At 49.8% G+C, this 18,767-nt stretch overlaps 2 protein-coding genes across 2 annotated transcripts; both read right to left on the reverse strand.

Annotated features, from left to right (window-relative positions):
- Positions 1 to 2,023: 2,023 nt before the first annotated feature.
- LOC310644294 (galectin-4-like) lies at positions 2,024 to 7,787 on the reverse strand. The gene is made up of 9 exons (XM_083369134.1): positions 7,689 to 7,787; positions 6,664 to 6,752; positions 6,010 to 6,211; positions 5,156 to 5,290; positions 4,467 to 4,514; positions 4,323 to 4,352; positions 3,195 to 3,283; positions 2,868 to 3,027; positions 2,024 to 2,309 (listed from the first exon to the last, which is right to left on the reverse strand). The coding sequence occupies exons 1-9, from the start codon at positions 7,731 to 7,733 to the stop codon at positions 2,163 to 2,165; spliced, it is 945 nt and encodes a 314-aa protein (XP_083225260.1). The 5' UTR covers positions 7,734 to 7,787; the 3' UTR covers positions 2,024 to 2,162.
- A 2,463-nt stretch (positions 7,788 to 10,250) lies between these two features.
- Positions 10,251 to 18,062, reverse strand: ECH1 (enoyl-CoA hydratase 1). Its single transcript, XM_083369404.1, has 10 exons — positions 17,955 to 18,062; positions 15,874 to 16,069; positions 15,050 to 15,138; positions 14,350 to 14,474; positions 14,219 to 14,267; positions 13,344 to 13,408; positions 12,901 to 12,971; positions 12,483 to 12,554; positions 11,566 to 11,716; positions 10,251 to 10,690 (listed from the first exon to the last, which is right to left on the reverse strand). The coding sequence occupies exons 1-10, from the start codon at positions 18,004 to 18,006 to the stop codon at positions 10,586 to 10,588; spliced, it is 975 nt and encodes a 324-aa protein (XP_083225530.1). The 5' UTR covers positions 18,007 to 18,062; the 3' UTR covers positions 10,251 to 10,585.
- Between the last annotated feature and the right edge of the window lie 705 nt (positions 18,063 to 18,767).

Consider the following 18,767-nt stretch of genomic DNA (forward strand, 5'->3'; position numbering starts at 1 on the left):
GCCCAAACCCAATGCCTCTATTGTTACTTTGTTCACAAGGAAATGTTAAGCTTCCATTGCATCATGCGCTATTATTCACCATCCATGCTCAAACTGAAGCTAAAGAGCAGAAGTTGTGTGAAGACCTAACGTCATACAGGTAACAAGTCTTCCTGTAATTTTCTATACAAAACTGGGCTAAGAGAAGGATTGAGCCAAACTCACTTATGGAAACTACATGGCTGAAAGTGCCCCATAACCTGTATCTTCCTGATCCTACTCCAACATTGAACATCTCAGCCTGTCTAAAAATAGAGAAACCCCCCCTCCAAAAGTGAGGATGGGGGTGGTGGTGGTGGCATGACTGAATGTAATATGTGTATTTTTCTGCTCTGAGAGTTTAAGGAGAGATGGATCTCTGCTAAACAGTGAGATGTGTTTCAGCTAATTCACCTGAACTATGGGTTCCTTCGGGGACATATAATTTTTCATAGTGTGGGTCTAGGTCAGGGGTAGGCAACCTTGGCTCTTTTATGACTCATGGAGTTCAACTCCCAGAATTCCTGAGCCAGCCAAGCTGACTCAGGAATTCTGGGAGTTGAAGTCCATGAGTCATAAAAGAGCCAAGGTTGCCTACCCCTGGTCTAGGTTGAATTGTTAGGTCCTTTGAGCCTGCTTTTCTTCTTGCAGAAGTTTCATTCCCAAGACAGCCAATGAAATGTCTGCAAGAAGAAAAGCCAGGAGGTTCACCCATTCAAGAGAGATAGTGGCCGGTTCCTCTCATGCCAAGTTGCAAGACCTTCAATTTTCTGAGATCCTGAAGCGAGTCTGAGGCCTTATTGAGCCTGTCACCTGGGTCGTTGCTGCTAAAACCACTGATGAATCCTCCGTCCTTTTCACTTCCTTGTGTTTACAAAGGGGAAACTGAGGAATGCCGGGTGATGGTAGAGATGGAGGAGGGAGGGAGGGAAGACCTGGCCATGAGTGAAAGGCAACAACTTGCACGGCTGCTGTGCCCCCAATTAGAACGGTCTTGCACCCGTTTCCTGACCCAGAGATGCTTCAGATTGCATTGGGGGGAGGGTCTCAGCAGAGCCCCCCAGAAGGCAGAGGGAGGGATGCAAAGCCATGCTTGTGGCTGTGGTTGAATCAAGGGCCCAGGGCTTCTTTGGGGGCTTCAGCCCCATCCACAAAACAGGCCTGCCCTCCAGCTCCCCCCTGAAAGGGGCAGAAGGAACCAGCTGCTGCCCGGACAAGTCGGGTGAGGGAAAGAAACCCGAGACCATCTGGAGAACGACTCAGGCCAGGCCGAAGAGGAAGGTGGGAAGCCCAACCAGGCTTGGAAGATTCTGAGGCTGCGACCTCCGAATAATGTTGCATAAAAGCAACATTAACAGGCAGACTTTGGAACCCCGGCTTGGCCTGCCTCACAGGGCTGGCACCACACTGCCTCCCCCGGCTAGGTGCCCCCAGGGGAGGTTGGTTGGGGGTCCCAATTGGAGGGAAGCCCAGATGGACTAGCAGACGCCCAAGAGGGAGGCAGGAATTGCCTTCTGAAGAACAGGGAGAGGGCCAGGCTGAGTTAAACAGGTAGAGCTGAGTGTGGCTGTGAGTGTTGAGTGTAGGTCTGGTGGGCACTGCCACCTCGAGGGCACCACAAGAGGCTGCTGGATATTCCTAGTCGCCAGGCACCCCCTGAGGGAATGAGGAAAATCTGCCTGGAGACTGAGAAAGCCCGCCAAAACTGAGGTAAGCTGATTCGACCAATCACAGGCTACTGACGTCATCCACTATCTGTATAAATACTGGCTGTGGGAGAATGCGGTGCTTGCTCGCTTTGAGTCACCTGCAAGATCAGGCTGTAATTTTGCTTGGCTGCTGATGCAAAATTAGGTCCCATCAGGAGTGAACTCTAGGGTCAAACGGTCTCTGGGCCTCGTTTTTTCAGTCTCATTTTCAGGAAATAAAGAATGCATTTAGCAAGTGTCTGGCTTGGCTCTCTATTTTGTTGCTTATATATCAACGGCAGTTCCAAAAAAAAAAGCCAAATTAAAGTATCTTTATTAAAATCTTTATGTAGACTACAGCAATCCAGCAGGACTCTGAGTCTCCTGGCAGATCTCAAGAGAGAAAAATGGGGGGTTCTGCCAATGCTACCTTCCTCCCACCCTCCGCCGCCATGCTTAGTATTGGACATAGGAAAGGACCACGTCTCCATCGATGTGGAGGGTGTTGATCTGTTGAAAATTGTGGTAACGATGGGCGTAGTTGAAGAAAGGCTGGCCATTGACATAAACCTTGAATCGGTGGTTGCCGCAGCGGACTGAGAGCTGGAAAGAGAAGAAAGATGTTAGTGTGGCCAAAACAGCACATCTGGATCAACTTCGGTCCTGGAGCCTGCGTCAAAATCAGAAGACACCCAGAATACATAAGTGGTGGAGCTTTATTAATGAGGGGTTGCAACTGCCACCCTTTTTTCTCCTCCCCCCTAACGCACCAAGAGCAATGCAATTTTTCCAGGAGAGAAGTAAAGAGATTCTGAATGGCTATCTGGAGAAGCAGTTCCACTCTTAAACACTAGAGGGGGTATTCATCTCAACATCCTTCCAGAGGTTCAGATTTCAATTCCTCATGGCTGTGCTTGCTGGGAATTATGGGAGATGGAGTGCTCCGTCCCTGGAGGCACCACACTGGATCTTCTTTATACTCCCCACTGCCTGCCTTCTCAGCAGCCAACCGGTCTAGCTTTTTGCTGGAATCCAGAGATACGTCCATGAGCCAGATAAAATAGGAACCAGGGATCGGTTGCCTAGCTGTAGCTGCCATATTGACTTTTTTCATCTCTTTCTTGATGAGACCCCTCTGTGCTTGAATCAAAGCCAACTCACCTCAAAGTACTGCCCAGGTTGGAAAGGGTTAAAGGGCAGGTCCCGTTCCTCGGGTCCCCAGCAGCCATTAAGAAAACTGTTCCGCACTACTGTTTTCTCTTCCATGCGTGGATTAATGTGCAGAACAATATCCTGGCCAGCCTTAAAATTGATTTGGAACCTTGGAAAAAAGAACAAAAAGCAGGCATGAAGATTATCGAATTAAATAAAGGGAAATCCGATTATTCCTTCCTACCCTTTTCTCCAATAACAATGGTCAGTTCTGAGAACAATTCCATTCCGCTGCCTGAATCCCCAAATGCATGCTGAAAAAAAGACAGCCAAGACCTGTTAAAGTTCATCGGAAGAGAGCCTCGTATTACGATGGTCCTCTTGGCTCCCAGACCGCCAGGGATGTCGCCTGTGTAGGGCACCATCTGAAATAGACACGAATCCAGGTTACGCTTGGTGGCCCCCATCCGGCTCTTGTACTTTGCTAGCTGGGGATCAAGGTAACTGCAATCCAGTCGATCTTGGGTTGCCAAGCAGGGGATCCACCACATGGCGCAGAAGGCAGCTTCCAGGATCTCGTCTTGGATGGATTTTTCCTGCGTTCCTTGGTGGTTACAAGCATCTCTTCCTTCAAAATTACTTCAAGTAATTTTTGGCCTCAAAAGTAAGACATGTTCAAATGGTTTGTTTGCTCAGAAGGATATAGTCAAAATAATCAAGATGGCATCCTGGGCAACAATGCTTACAGCAACTTGAGTAGCCTTGTGGGGCATAGCTTATTGTAGTAAGATAACTTTGAAATTAGACAAGGATATGTACAAATATAAAGGAACTAATTAAGCTTAGTTGCACGCTTGCTTTGCTTTTTGTGCAAACAACACAGGATTAAAAGAACTATCGGAAAACTCTATTTTGAGTGGCTTGAGGTCAATTTTAGGACAGTGAGCACGTTCCAAGCCAAACACCAGGAAGTATAAGCCTCCCTGAATTCCACCTGAATACAGGCAGTCCTCAGCTTATGACCACAACCGAGCCCAAAATTTCTGTTGCTAAGCAAGACAGTTGTTAAGTGAGCTTTGATCCACCCTATGACCTTTCTTGCCGCAGCTGTTAAGTGAATCACTGCAGTGGTTAAGTCAGTAACACAACGGTGAAGCGAATCTGACCTCCCCATTGACTTTGCTTGCCATAACCTTGCAGAGATTCACATTGCAACCATCGTCATTACGAGGCAATCGCCAAGAGTCTGAATTTTGATCCCATGGCCACCAGGATGCTACAAAGGTTGTAGGTGTGAAAAATGGTCACAAGTCACTTTTTCCCAGCGCTGTTGAACTTCGGATGGTCACTAAATGAACTGTTGTGAGTCAAGGACTACCTGTACACACACGCACAAACTGGTTTCTGTCCCATTCTGCAAATTCAGGCTAATATAAGGAGAGACACAAATCTCTTTCTACTTACTGGGTGGTAGACTGTCGGAGAGCTCATCATCTGATGGGAAAGAAACGCAACGAGGCTTTTGTTAACTCCATGTTTTTCTCCCTAAAACCGCTAGCCCTGAATATCCTGGCCCGCTACTCCCTTTTTTCCCTCCCGAGTACTTACAGGAAGATTTTGTGGTGGTGGCCCATATCCAGGGCCTGGCGTCACACCCTAAAGGAGAGGAAGACAAGAGTGGCTGGGTTTGTGTGGCATATTCAGCCAGGTCAGTTGAAGCCTTCCTGGGTGCCTTTGTACCACTTGCTCAACTAGGTTACTTTTAACTTGGATTGGTTGTGGAGAGTTGTACGGGGAATCTTCTAAGCCACGGGTGTCAAACTCGCTGTGTCGCGATGTAGCGTGACTTTTTTCGCATTGCCAAAACAGCTGGGGTGGGCATGGCCTCTGCATGATGCAACCGGCCCCCAGGCTGGCAGTTTGACACACACACACACACACACACACACACACACACACACCGTTCGAAGTCATTCTTGGAGTTCAGATCACACAACGTAAAGTTGCCAAGGTTGAGAAAGTCTGCTTTATGGACTTCTGCAAGGGGGGCCAGCAGGACCTTGGCCTGGGGTAAATGTGTTCCCAGTTCAGTTGCTGGTCCGAGGATCACCCTTGCTAGCATGCAGAGATGTACACCATGTCAACTGAGGAGCCAGAGGGGGAGGCCATTCTTAGGGGGGGGTCAAGAAGAGTGATCAGAGGGGAGAAAGAGAATGCGGGATTGAACCAACCCAGAATCCATTCCCAAAGAGAGAGCAAGGAACAGGAGGTGCGGACTTGTCAATGCAAACACTTACCATGTTCCCCATCATTGATCCTCCTATCACGGTCAGAGATTCCAGCTCCAGGTCTCCATCAGCGCTCACAACCTGCACGCTTCGTGGGGGGAGTCTGTGCCCGTAGCTACAGAAGGGGTTTCTGTTCACCAGGACCTGTCACAGGGCAAAGCCAAAGGGATCAATGCTCAGCTGAGACGGTCCATTTTCTTTGAAGGAAAAACCTGTTTATTCTTGCCAGGAACACGTCCCACCCCAAAGCTGAGCAGAGTGGCCACCGAGGGGATTAAAAAGATCAAAGGTTGTACATGAAAAAAGGGGGAGGTCTTTGTTTTACCAATAACCTTTTCTCCCCCTAGACTAGGACTAGGCAACCTTGGCTCTTTTAGGACTCCTGGACTTCAACTCCCAGAATTCCTGTGCCAGCATGGCTGGCTCAGGAATTCTGGGAGCTGAAGTCCACGAGTCCTAAAAAAGCCAAGGTTGCCTACCCCTGCCCTAGCTAGACCAAAATGTTTTTCTTTAGCAACAGGTTGTTCTCATTTAGTAACTGTTTGCAGCTACAACCGTGATGAAGCAGTAACTTGGCGACCCATCCTGGCACTTACAAACTTCACAGGTCTGTCAAGCAGACAAAAGCTGAAGTCTGATCACAAACAGACACGTTTTCACTTAGCAACTGCTTCACTTCATGACTAAGTTTGCAGGTCCCCGTTGTTGCTAAAGGAGAACTACCTATACATCACTTAAACCCTATATGGAAGATATGAAGTTGGGAAAGTCGGTATTAAATACATTTGTGGTTCATTCCAGAGAAAGGGTGAATTCTCGGGCGGGGGAGCCGCGGAGGAACAAAGATGAACCTGCGTACCAACCTGGTATCCAATGTCATTGACAACGAAGATGATCTCAAAATGCTCGCCCTTATGGAAGGGCATCTTGTGATGCTCTTCGTTTCCCCACCTGCCACTCTGAAACGTGTTGAGCACAGTTCTGTCCTTGCCATCAAAGCGAGGGTTGAAGTGGAAGGGAATGTCAGCCCCCTCGTGCTGGCCACAGGCAAAGTTCACCCGGAATCTGGGGGAAAGAAAAAAAAGGAAAATTAAAGGGAGGTGCAGGAAACTTGGAGTAGAGTTCTGCCTCCTGCTTCTCCTTTGCCATGAGGCTAGAATCCAGTGGTTGCCTGAAGACAAGAATCAAGTTCCTAGTCCTCAGGGCATAGGAACTCCCCTAGGAGTTGGGAGTTGGAAGAACCAGGAAATGGAACTACCGGTATCTGAAGAATTAAGAAAGACTTTTCGAGGTCAGAGTGAAAACTCTAACCCAACACCTGAGAGTCTAACAGCAGAAAATGTCCACGTCCGTGTACAAATGCATCCATGCCAGTTTTGCGATAATCTTGATATCAGATTTGGACTATACAAAGTACCCATAACAAAATAATATTTTGTTATATATTATATATTTTAGAGAAATGTTTTGAACCAGGTAGGTTCTTGCCGTTCCTGTGAGCCCCCAAAGCACATTACCTTTTGGTGTGTTTGGGCACTTTGCCTTGCACATAGACAGACATTCCAGGTTGGAGTCCACCAGGGACAGGTTGATGGTAAGGGAGAGTCTGGAAGGCAGAAAGCAAGGAATGAAGCCAGTGACTTTACTGCAAAGCACAACTTTGACCTTCAAACGAGCCAACTGCGACTCGTGGCTTGTATCAGCCTTTCCACGAGGTTCTGGGTCAAACCCAAGACCACCCAAGAGGGTCTCTGCTAAGGATTAATCCCCCCAATGTGGCAGCCGAAGGAAAGTGTGGAGGAAGCAGCAGAACTGCAGCCATGGACCGGTTCTGCTTTATGGGTGATCAGTGGATTGAGCAAGACTGGCCGGATGCCAGCCTCTTATCAGATCTCTCCATGCACTGGAGGAACTTCTAGGAAAGTGCCAACTGGGACAGGCTGGTGAGACCTTTTTTCTCTGCATTTCTGGAGCTTTTATACGAGAACTGTGTTTCATCTGTGGGTGGCTGAGGTGGCTGTTGCAACAGCACACTGGATGGGAGGAATTGTATTGAAAAGGTGGGGGGGAGGAGAATTGAACCCCAGATGAGTGTAGGAAGTTTGGCCAATGTATTCTGAAAAACAATGGGCATTTTTCATTTCTTTCAATAGAAGAGAACCTCTTCAGCTGAGGGTTGAACTGTAGAGTTCTTGGTGGTCTCTGAGCCTGGGGGGGGGAGGTGGGGGCAGGGGAGAGAAACACGGTTTGCTTGCCAACATCTGCTTGCCACTTTCAGATATTAATATTGTCCCTTTATCAAAATACATGAAAAATACAGAAAAGTTAAGAGAAAGACAAAAATACAAAATAAAAAATGAATAGTAGAAAATAGGGGGAAAAAGGTGATTAAATAGGAGATTTCCGACCTATAGCAGTTACAAACTGTTCTGCCATCTTTATTATCCATCCTTCCACTTTTCACTATTTCTCCATCCGCTGTATAATAATTTTGTTGCAAAGATATAATGAAGTGAAGACCAGGTGGGAGAGAGACACTTACCGGGTTATAAACAGGCATGTAGCCAGGTGCTGGAAGGAAAGCCATGCTGATCTTATTGCAAGCTGCTAGTCCTGATCAATGCCCGAGGGAGAAGCAAAGCAACCGTATCTATGGCTTTTATATGAAACAAGGAAGAAAGGGTGGAGCACAGAGGAGGTGGCACCAGCCCACCCGTCCTGACAAATAGAGGCCACTGCTCTGGGTATCCTGGACCAGCTAGGAAATTCTTAGGGACCTTTCCTATAAAGCCCCACCCACCCACGCACCCACCCACCCACCCCCACCTTCCTCAGTCTGGTGCTTGCAACAAATCGGACCTCCAATTCACAATCCTCAGGATAGGATGATGGGAGTTCTAACAACAGAAGTGAACTTATGCTGCACATAAACGAAGAAGACCGGAAAGTTTAATTTAATCTGGATTTGTAAGATTTTAAAACTTCCCCTCCTCAGCCAGCAAATCTTACAAGCAAAAAAGATTCCTTGGGCGGTATCAAATTGAACTCCAAACCAGCTCCGGTTTAGCAGTTGTGCGGATGGCACCGATACTTTAAAGTGTGTGTGTGGGGGGGGGGGAGAATCTCTGCCTAGATAAGAGAGGCTACTGTTCTTTCGCTATCCTTCCCCCACGACTGTGCTCCATGGAGAGGAAGTGCCTTCGAGCAGGAAAAGAGGGATAGGTCAGCTCTGCAAGGTAGTCCCTACAAGGAGCAAATTAGAAGTTCTAATTTGAACTTTACTGCAAAGTTACATGAAAGTGCATCTCCTCCCCCCCCCCGCCCTCGCCTTTGCAGTCCAAGAAACTAGGGAGGGTCCCTAATGAGGCATCTGCCACCCCCACTGCTTCTCCCGGCTCAGCTGCTTCTTATCCGAGCACTGCCTGGTCTGCGGCTTTACCTCCCGTCCCCCGGGATCATGTCCACGTATTGTTTCAGAAGAGCCACTGCCAAGGGTCAGTCGAGAGGGGCTTCAGCCCAACCAAGGAAGACAGGTGAGAAGCATCGTAATTCACAAAAGATAGAGGGGGGAAGCAAACCCCGACGTGCAAGATTCCTCTTACCCATTTTTAATATATAATTTTATTAAATATACAGAGCATTGATTTCTTAGTTCGATCTATCTTGTGGGGTTGACGGGTCGCCTGCGTGCTTGGGAGCCCATCCCCATTTCCCCACCAACTCTGGGGCAAGCCAGAAGCTCAGGGACGACGTTCCCCACACTTGCATTTCAACCCTGGGCTTTGCCAAAGAGCCATCGTTTGGTGGGCTCTGGAAGGGAGACGTCTCCAGAGGTAGGTAAAATGAGGACCCAGATTGTTGGGGGCAATAAGCTGACTTTGTAATAATGCCACTGGGGGGGCGAAAGCCCTAATAAGCAGGCATATACATAGAATGAAGGCTATTGCTAAGCACATTGGTTTGTGCTTAAATTGTAAGCCGCCCTGAGTCTTCGGAGAAGGGTGGGATATAAATGGGATTAAAATAAAAATACAAATAAATAAATATCTGAGCCCTGCCCGGTTTGGTTCGACCAGCAGGACATCAGCCTCATAAAAGCCTCGAACTGGGGCATCGGTTAGATAGAACAATGGGTGGCTGTGCGGTCTGCAGAGGCCGAGGCAGGGGAGCCGCCCTTGAAGGAGTGGTCAGCAAACAAATTTACAAGTTTCGTAGAGTCGAGGAGGATATGCCTGACTAAACAAGCCACAGTTTTGTGGAGCGTGACTGGGGACACAGAGGGCTGGGCGGTTAATTGGGGGAGAGGGCAGGACGGTGCTGGGGCAGAGAAGCCATACGTGGAGTTTGCAACGACGCCCTGCCAGGTGGACTCTGACCCATCTCTGTGCCCAGGTGGTCGAAGGAGGATGTGGCAAGATACAGCAAACGGTAGCAGAAGCGGTAGCCTCTGTCCACACCCAACTATAAAGCACTTAATTTCTCAAATGCCTAACCCACACCCACCCCGGATTTTTCTTAAACTGAACAGAATCCTTAAACTCTCGCTGGCTTCCACACTGCTCTTACAGGAAGAACTGTTTTCCCCCTGTAGGCCTGGGCTCCATTTCTGAAGTTAGCCCCAAGCCCACAAACCCAGTATTTTCCTCCTGGTTGCTCTAATAAAGCAGAAAAGAGATAAATGACGGTAATTTAGAATCACTTTGGTTTGCAGAGGAGGAAATACGTATGGCCTACACAGCAATCAAAAAATAAAATAAAATACCCTGATGAAAAAAGTGTGCCTCGGAATAAAATACGCCAGTTGGTAAAGGCACTGTTGGTCTCTTTCTGATTTCTGAGCATCAAACTCCACAAAGTTTCTGCTTGTAAATACAATTTGCTGATCAGAAAACGTGCAACCAGATTCCTCCTGAATTTTTTTTTTTTTTTACTGTCTGCAATGAAACAGAAGAGTGTTTCCCATTACTTTTCCCTTTTCCGGCTGACCCTCCATCACCTTGTAAATTCATAACCGTAACCCTTAAAAGGAAAAGAAAAAAAAAGCACGGGGCTTGGCGTTTTGGAATAGCAGGTGAGATATATTATACATACAAAATAAAAAGCCCATATAATTAAAACAGGATTTAATCTTCGTTAAAGTCAATTTTTTCGGCCCCTACATTAATATGCTCTTCTGTTGCTAACTTGCATTATTCGGAAAACGCACCCCATTTCAAAAGGGTTGGTTTTTTTTCTCGCTTCGCAGCGCCCCTAAAGAATCAACAGGTGAGCCACAAAGGACAGGCGGACAGTGCGTGATTCAAAGGCACTTGAGGCTGCCGTCTTGCTGTAACCAGCGGCTCCAGGCTTAGGCCGCTGCAAAGCAGGAGTGTGTGACACACACACATACCGCACACACACACACACACCCCTTGCTTCGGGGCAGGCACAGGCTTCCATCTACAGTTTGGAATAGACCACATCCTTGGGGGTCTTCTTCTCCATCACGGCTTGGGCGGACTTGATGATGTCCTCGGTTTGAAGCATGCTCATATTCCAAGTAGCCTAAAGGAAAATCAGAATCCAAGGAAGAGTGAGAGAAAGTGATTTTTCCCTTTCTTGCCCCAGCATCTTCCAGGGAGAGGGACACAAATACAGCCTCTTCCCAACCCCCCTGATCTCCTGCCAAGGGGTGAAGAGCTGCTCGGTCCCCCAAGAACTGGAGCCAGGAAGCAAATGGGGTCAAACATATCCACTGGCGAGTTACTTACGCCATTCTCTGGTGGTTGCACGATCACTATTTCTTTTTCCCTATCTTCCTGATTGGCTTAAGGTAAAGGTAAAGGTTCCCCCGCACATGCGTGCTAGTCGTTTCCCACTCTAGGGGCCGGTGCTCATCTCCATTTCAAAGCCAAAGAGCCAGCGCTTGTCCGAGGACGTCTCCGTGGTCATGTGGCTGGCATGACTAGACGCCAAAGGCGCACGGAACGCTGTGACCTTCCCACCGTAGTGGTCCCTATTTTTCTACCTGCATTTTTACGTGCTTTTGAACTGCTAGGTTGGCAGAAGCTGGGACGAGTAACAGGCGCTCACTCTGCTACGCGGCACTCGGGATTCGACCCGCCAAACTGCCGACCTTCTGATCGACAAGCTCAATGTCCTAACCCACTGAGCCACCACCTCCCTCCTGATTGGCTTATAGAAGCTTTATTGTGCTGGGTTTTTTTCCCCTTCCTCTTACGAACTGGCTGTGAGGAAAGGTGGCCGTATGCATTTTCCAAATAAAACAGGCCTTCCTGCCTGAGCAGGGGGGGTGGACTAGAAGACCTCCGAGGTCCCTTCCAAGTCTGTTATTCTGTTCTCCGTTATCTGGCATCAACCCCGAGACCTCCCAACGTACAAACTGCAAGCTGCACGAATTAAGAAAACCCACCACTCACCATGTATTTCAAGCTTTCGGGCACTGAATGGTCTCTGGCGTAAATAAGGTTAATTTTCGTGCCCTGCACCGCGATTGGGCTCCTGCAGGCAATTTCGGTGGCCAAATCAAAGGCGCCTTGCAGCATCGACTCGTGATCTCGGAAGACACGGCTGGGAAAAAGAAGCCGGAGCAATTGCTGAGGTTGTGGCAGCTTGTTCCAGCCCAAGAATGCAAGTCTTGGATTTGGGAGTTGAAAGGAATGACATTCTGACGAACTTTAAAGGCCCCAGGTAGGGAATGGCTGCGTTGGGCACCAGCCAAGCCTCCTTTACTTTTTCAGCCCAAGGGAAGATGGAGAAAAACCCTTCCAGTCTTGCTCAATCTACTTTAGTTCAGCGTTTCTCAACCTCAGCAACTTTTAAGAGCTGTGGACATCAACTCCCAGAATCCCCCAGCCAGCAAAGCTGATGGGATTAAGACACATCCCCTGGTTGGAGTTGTTTCAGAAGCAAACACCCTTCACTCAACGTCGCCGGATCTTGAAAGCTAAGCCTGCTTAGTTCCCGGGTGAAAAAAACAACAACACAAAACCAGCCAGGAAATCTCGTGGGACTAATTGTCGCGAGACAATTGTGGGAGAATGCAAGGCAAGCCGTCCTGGGGATGCCTCCATGGAAACATCTGGATTGAGCTCAATGGGAGGAAGTCAGGATCTTTTGCAACCGGGCGGGAAGACTCAGATAATATTTGGGGTCTTCGTTTTTTTAAAAGATGGAGGCTAACCAATTTCATTCCATTTGAGAATACATTTTTCCAGTTTCCTGCCACAAGGAGATGTGAAATCAGGGGCTGGTTTTGACAAGGGTGCCCTCTGAGCGAAACCACAAAACCGAGAACCTTCCGCAGCCCCCAGCCTCGGCTTCAAGGGAGACCCACCTGACAAGGCCGCAGCGCTCCGCCTCCGGGGCCATGAGCTTTCTGGAAGTGAAAGCCAGTTCGTTCACTAGGCTGGAGAGAGGACATCAAGAGGGGGTTAAGAGGGACCCGAGTCGCAAGAGGGCAGGGGGTTTTTTGTGGGAGGAAGGAACTGCGGGGGCCGACTGTTTGCCCATCCCCCAGATCAGGGGTCCCCAACCTTGACAACTTTTAAGACTTGTGGACTTCAGCTCCCAGAATTCCTCAGCCAGCCCACGTCTCAGAGGCAGCTCGTCTGACCAAGTGACGGGCTGGAGGTGCCCGGCTCCTTTAGACCGGAGAAAAATTCAAGCTGCCACTTTCCAAAATAAGGGAAGCCGCGGTTCCTTTCTGGCGAGAACAGGAAGGAGGCCGATCCAAAAGGAAGCAAAGCCCTCACCTCCGATTCCCAATGACCAGTGGCAAGCGCTGCAGTGTGCCAACGTCGGCTGCCAGTCCAACATCCACTTCCTGAAGAAAGGAGAGCAAGGAGAAGAGGGGTTCGGGCACCCAAAGGGCAATATGGGCGCTGGGATATCATGACACCCACCCTGGGCCTGAAATACTGGGATGCAATTTTGCAATGCCAGCCCAAAGGGAGAAATTGGCTGTTGTTTTTTTTTTCCACTTGTACAAACCCGTATCTGGCAAGCCTACGGCCTGGAATAAACACACGTGCATTTGGGCACGTCTCTCTCTCTCTCTCTCTGTGTGTGTGTGTGTGTGTATGAGAAAAGAGCAGCGTGAGAGAGCAAGGAAGGGAATATATCTGTGCCTTGTTAGCATCACTGGTGCTTATTAAGTAGACACTTCTAGGGTAAAACTGTGTCGCGGCAAACCCACCTTGACCTGGAACCAAGCATCCTGCGTGCAGTAGCGAATATCACAGGCCGTGATCAGATTCACACCTGCAAAGGGACAAGATCCACGGTCTATTTTCCACCTTTCTGTCCCAACTTTCTTCCACCACAACAGCCTAAAGTGGCCAAGCTCCTATCTCAGAGCCCACCCAGCCCAGTTTCAAGGAAGATCCTGCGTCAACTCTCCTCTGGCCACCCCCAGTAAGTCAGGTGTGGCAACAGCCCGGAAGAAGACTCAAGAGCCCATAGTGCTGCAGCATCAAAAGGGCCCGAGTTGCAGGGCTTTCGCCTTTTTGAAAACGGCTTTTAAACAGCCGAGATCCATGACTAGCATTCATTTCCTCCATGAGCAGGAAAAAAAACGCCTCTCAAAAACCAACAACATTGGTGCATCAGCCAGAAAAAAAAGTCCTTTTCCTTCCAGAATTCCATTTTTACTCATGGGCTAGATGAGAGCAGATTTCCAGCCAGGCTGACACCAAAATCGTACAGCACTCCTAGTGTTGGCCTGGCTCCTCAGCAAAAAGATAATGAGATGCAGCTTTATAAATTAAGTAATGCAGTTCTAGCAGCATTTCTCAACCTTGGCAACTTTTAAGATAATGTGGACCTCCAACTCCCAGAATTTGAATCCACACATCTCAAAACTGCCAAGGTTAAGAAACGCTTGAGTTGTGCAGCCAGTTTAATCCGAAAGACTTGCACCTTTATGCAAAGAGCATACTGTTTAGCTTCTGTAATTCAACAGTTACAGAATTTGGAGTTTTGCCATTTCCACAGCCCATTCATGCAACCAGTTCCAGGAGCTGAAGGCACGTGAAGTTACAGGTTCAGACACACATGACTAATGGGACTCACCTCCTCCGATGCAGCCGCCGTGAACGGCCACAATGATGGGCTTGGGACACTGAAAAGCAGAGATCCTGTTAAGTGGGTGGAAGTGCTTTCCTGGCACACCTGCCCAACCCCAAGTCTCTCAGCCTGGGCACCTTCTCCAGGACCGTGAAGGACTCTTGGTACTCTCGGATCTTCTTGCGGATGTTCCAGGACTTCCGAGCCACGTCATCACCTTGTGCCATCAGGAAAACGCTGCCCAGCTCCATGAGGTCAATGCCTGTAGGTCGTCAGGAATGGAGAATGGCAAGAGCAGCTCTGGCCCTCCAGCTCAGCCATTTAACACCCACCCAGTCACTCAAAGCTTGGCAGCCCTCAGCTAACTAAACCACAATGGGTTACTTCATTTAACTGTTAAATGCATACTGCAGCTCCTGAAAACAAGGCTGCAAACCCTGGGAGGTTTCTCCAAAAAACCCGTTGGGACCAAATTTTGCATCCCATTTTTCTTCTTCTTGGTTCCCTGTCTGCAGCAGAAGCAAAATTGTGCCGGTATTAAAGTACTCATATTTCTCCTTAAAACTCAGGACTCCCTCCCCCACATTTACTCCCTAAACTTTGAAAGGCGTCTCTGCAAACCCGCCCGAAGCATGATTTGCAGTACAAGCTAAAGCAAAGGAGGCTTGGCGTGATTGCGTAAAGTTGTATAAACTGAATTCTGACAGCACTGAAAGTTTGATCTCAACTCCCATCTACGATCCCAAGAGGTGTATCCCAGATGGCTCCTTGCTAGATTTTCTTGATCCAGAGGGGAGGAGGATTCTCTCTCGGCCACGATCCCTCTGCCCTCCCTACCTGCAGTGAACATTTTCCCAGCACCCGAGATCACCACTGCGTTGCATTCGGAGTCCTGGGCAATCTTGTTGAAGCATTCGACCATCTCCCTATAACAAGAGAAGACCACAGTGGAGACCCGATCTGCTAGGCAGCTGGCTTAAGATTTTTCACAAATACGGGTAGTCCTCGTCTCACGACCACAACTGAGCCCAAAGTTGATGTCGCTAAGTGAGGAATCTGCTAAGTGAGTTTTGCCCCATCTTACAATTTTTCTTGCCACATTTGTTAAGGGAATCACTGCAGCTGTTAAATTGGTAACGCCGTCACTAAGTGAATCTGGCTTCCCCCGTTGACTCTGCTTGTCAGAAGGTTGCCAAAGGGGGACCACGGGACCCCAAGGACACTGCAACCGTCATAAATATGAACCAGTGGCAAACATCCAAGGGTAAATCACGTGACTGTGGGGATGCTGCAACGGTCACAAGGGTGAAAAATGGCCGTAAGCCACTTTTTCCAGTGCCCTTGTAACTTTGGTCACTAAACAAACTGCTGTAAGTTGAGGACTACCTGTACACTTGAAACAGTGTAGTGACAGAAGGCATTTTCCTGTGACGTGGAAGGCCCAGGACCAAAGGGCAGAGCAAGCCTGCCTTAGTCTGCCCCGATTAAGCCTCATAAAAAAGGAGCAACTCATTTTCGGTTTGGTTATCCAGAACTTGATAAGGATTGCAAGTTAAATGCGCAGCCAGCTGTCCCGAGGCATCTCCTGCCACGCATCCCCAGCTTCCTTCTGACCCACGACTTCCATCGCTAGCGGAAAAGGAATCTGGTTTCCTGTTTACCTCCAAAAGGCGATGTTCATGGCATTCCTTTTCTCAGGACGGTTGATCTCCACGTGCAGCACTTTCTCGCGGACCCGTTCCAACTTCAACGTCTCGTAGGTGGGCAAGGAATTGGGCTGCTGCTGCGGGGGCGACTGCTGTTGCTTCGACGCCATGACCCTGAAGCCGCGACAGGAAGCAGGACAAACGGAGAGATCTGGGAGGAAAAAGGGGGCTGTTAGCAGCAGTGGGCAAAGGAAGTAACCACCTGTGCTCGAGGGCAAACTCCTTGCATGCAGGCAGGAAGGTGGGGGTCAGGCAGAGTGTTGGCTGCCCACTTAACAGCGTCATCGACTGCAGAAGTGGGGAAACCATGGCCCTTTTATGACTCGTGGACTTCAACTCCCAGAATTCCTGAGCCAGCCATGCTGAGGGGAAAGGGAGAGCTTTCCTGGCTGAGCCAGGAATGCTGGGAGTTGAAGTCCACAAGTCAAAAAAAGGGCCATGGTTCCCCACCTCTGATCTAGTGGACCTCCGAAAGGCCTCTCCCAGGGATCCAGAGGGCTCAAACCCTATGTCCTTCAGGAAGCTCCAGTAGACTCAACTCTCTTCCCAGGCTCTGGGGCAGGATGACGGTTGAGCCTCGAATGGATAAGTGCTTCATTTATACCTTTGTCCCTGGGAGACTCGTGACTTCTTTTCCATTGGTTATTATTCACCAGTTGGGATCATCAGGACTTGGGCAACCTCTAAAACTCTTGTTTCTCAAGCTTAGCAACTTTAAGATGGCCGCCATCGTTGAGAAACACCAATTTAGAGGTTTGGCATCTTATAGCTGCCGAAGGTGAGAAGCAATGCTCTAATAATTGCATAACAAACCAATAAACTAACTCCCAGGTGAGTTGGAGGCCTGACTTATGTCACGGTCATACGAAGCTCCCTTCCTCCCCCTACGTCTTGGTTTTAGCCAGGCCCCTCTTCCCTCTGCTCAGCCACAGAAACTGCCTGGGAGATTTCAAGACTCCCAAAGTTTTGCCTTCTCTCAAGAGGAGCGTGAGGGACCTCCATGCCTTCCTGCTCCTCAAGTCAGCCCTCCTTTTCCTGGATCTACCTCAAACGAGGGGAAACTGCACGGCTGTGGTCGAAACACCCCAAAGGAGAGGTAGGCCAGCTTTGTGCCTAGAAACCCAAGATTTCTTCAGCTGAACTCTCTGCACAAGAGATGGTTTCGCTCCCTTGCTGAGAACAAAATGGCTTTTCTCTACCAAGGACGAGATCTGGCCAAGGACGAGATCCAGGGCAGGGCAGGGCGGTCCTCACCGCTCCTGAGCCCACCCCCCTCGCATTCCCTGCCCCCCCTCCTGTTGACAGGCCCCAGAGGTCCAAAGGCTGCGCATTCCCGGGGAAAACATCCCGCTGGGCCTGTCCCAGTTTTGCAATCCCACCCCGCAGGCCAAGAGCTTAGCAAAGCAGAGGGCTGCCAACCGACTGGGTCACTGAGAGGAAGAAGGCTGCAGGCTGCATGCACCCAAGGCCAAAAAAAAAAAAAACACCAAGAGGGAGAGAGAGAAAGGCAGGTGGGAAGAAGAGGGCAGGCAGGCAGGGAAGCAAGATGGAGCAGGAGCAGCTCCAGGCAACCTGCAAGTCAGAGGCGATGCAAACAGCAAGCAGAGGGCGAGTTCGTGGGTGGGGGCTGGGGGGGGGGCTCAAAGAGCCCTGCTGGGGATTTAGGGGGCGGGGGGGTGGGGCAAAAGCGAGCAAGCCAAGGTGGTCTGCATAAAAAGCAATGGACGGGGAGGGACCCCCCCACTGCCCCCCCTCCAAAAGCTGAAGGGCTGCGAGGCGGGGCGGGAGGCAGGGTCAATCTGCTTTCCCCCTCCCCCCTCCAACCTCTGGCAAGCTGTGCAGGGCCGCCTGCCTCGTCCCAAGCGGGGCCCTCCAGAGCAAGCCCGCTTCTCCCCAGCCGGCTGCGGATGATGGGCACTGAGGTCCGAGGCCTTGGGTGGGCAGGGAGGGGTCAGCAAGAGAAGCCGGGGGCCTCGGGGAGGCCGGGGCAGAAAGCGGAGGAAGGGGGCCGGGCGGGGGAGAGAGAGCCCACTCACGCCTCCGGAGCAGCCCCCCGAGGATCCCCGACGCCGCCGCCGCCGCCGCCATGGCCCCCCGCTCTCCTCCCGCAGCCCAGGGGGGGAACTACCAGTGAGTGGCTGGGCTAGACGGGCTCCGCCCACCGCCTCTCCGGAGGGAGACGCAACTTCCGCTCTCCGCCTCTAGAGCCGGACAAGGAAGGCGCCGCCCTCGGCCGCCCTCTCCTGGCCGGAGTGGGAAAGCCGGGATTGACGTCCCGACGCGGACTCTGCCCAGCGTGGGAGCCTGCTGGGAGTTGTAGTCCATCTCGAAAAAGCAGAAGGGCACAGACCCCACCCCCCTTCTAACCTGATGAACATCAAGCCATTTTATTAAGGTGTATGGTCAACTCCCTGAATTCCCTAACCCCCAGAAGGCTGGTTGGGGAATTCTGGGAATTATTTTCCATCTATAAATGGCTAGTTCTAACCCAACCCAATACTGGAAAGCCAGCCTAAGGGACAGCAGTGCTGTGTCCCCAAGAGGAGGAAAATCCTGCTCTTTCCAGAGGTTTTATGCACAAATGTTTCAAGAAGTCAAGAACAGCAGCCAGGGACACACAAAAAGACACTTCCCGTTTGGAAGCACCCTCCGCGTCAGTATTGACAACTCTCATTTCCATTCATGCAATTGCAATTTCCAATTTTTAAAAAATGTTACTGTTGAAGGAAGCCAGTGTAGGATTTTTTTAAAAAAAAAAATTAAAGGTGGCAGAAATGGTTGACCTTAAATGCTTAGAAACCCAGGAAAGCTAAAAATAAGCATAAAGACTGTAGTAGTGGTGAACACTG

Source organism: Vipera ursinii (assembly GCF_947247035.1).
Source record: "Vipera ursinii genome assembly, chromosome: 9".
NCBI lineage: Eukaryota > Metazoa > Chordata > Lepidosauria > Squamata > Viperidae > Vipera > Vipera ursinii.

Excerpts from the sequence above, each read along its gene's own strand:
- LOC310644294 (XM_083369134.1), bottom strand. The coding sequence starts at position 7,733 with ATGGCTTTCCTTCCAGCACCTGGCTACATGCCTGTTTATAACCCG. Across the intron at positions 5,291-6,009 it reads TCAATGACATTGGATACCAG|GTCCTGGTGAACAGAAACCC; the intron begins GTTGGTACGCAG and ends GCCCTGTGACAG. Across the intron at positions 4,515-5,155 it reads GATCAATGATGGGGAACATG|GGTGTGACGCCAGGCCCTGG; the intron begins GTAAGTGTTTGC and ends CCTCTCCTTTAG.
- ECH1 (XM_083369404.1), bottom strand. The coding sequence starts at position 18,006 with ATGGCGGCGGCGGCGGCGGCGTCGGGGATCCTCGGGGGGCTGCTCCGG. Across the intron at positions 14,268-14,349 it reads CCTTCACGGTCCTGGAGAAG|TGTCCCAAGCCCATCATTGT; the intron begins GTGCCCAGGCTG and ends TCTGCTTTTCAG. Across the intron at positions 13,409-14,218 it reads CGGCGGCTGCATCGGAGGAG|GTGTGAATCTGATCACGGCC; the intron begins GTGAGTCCCATT and ends GTCCCTTTGCAG.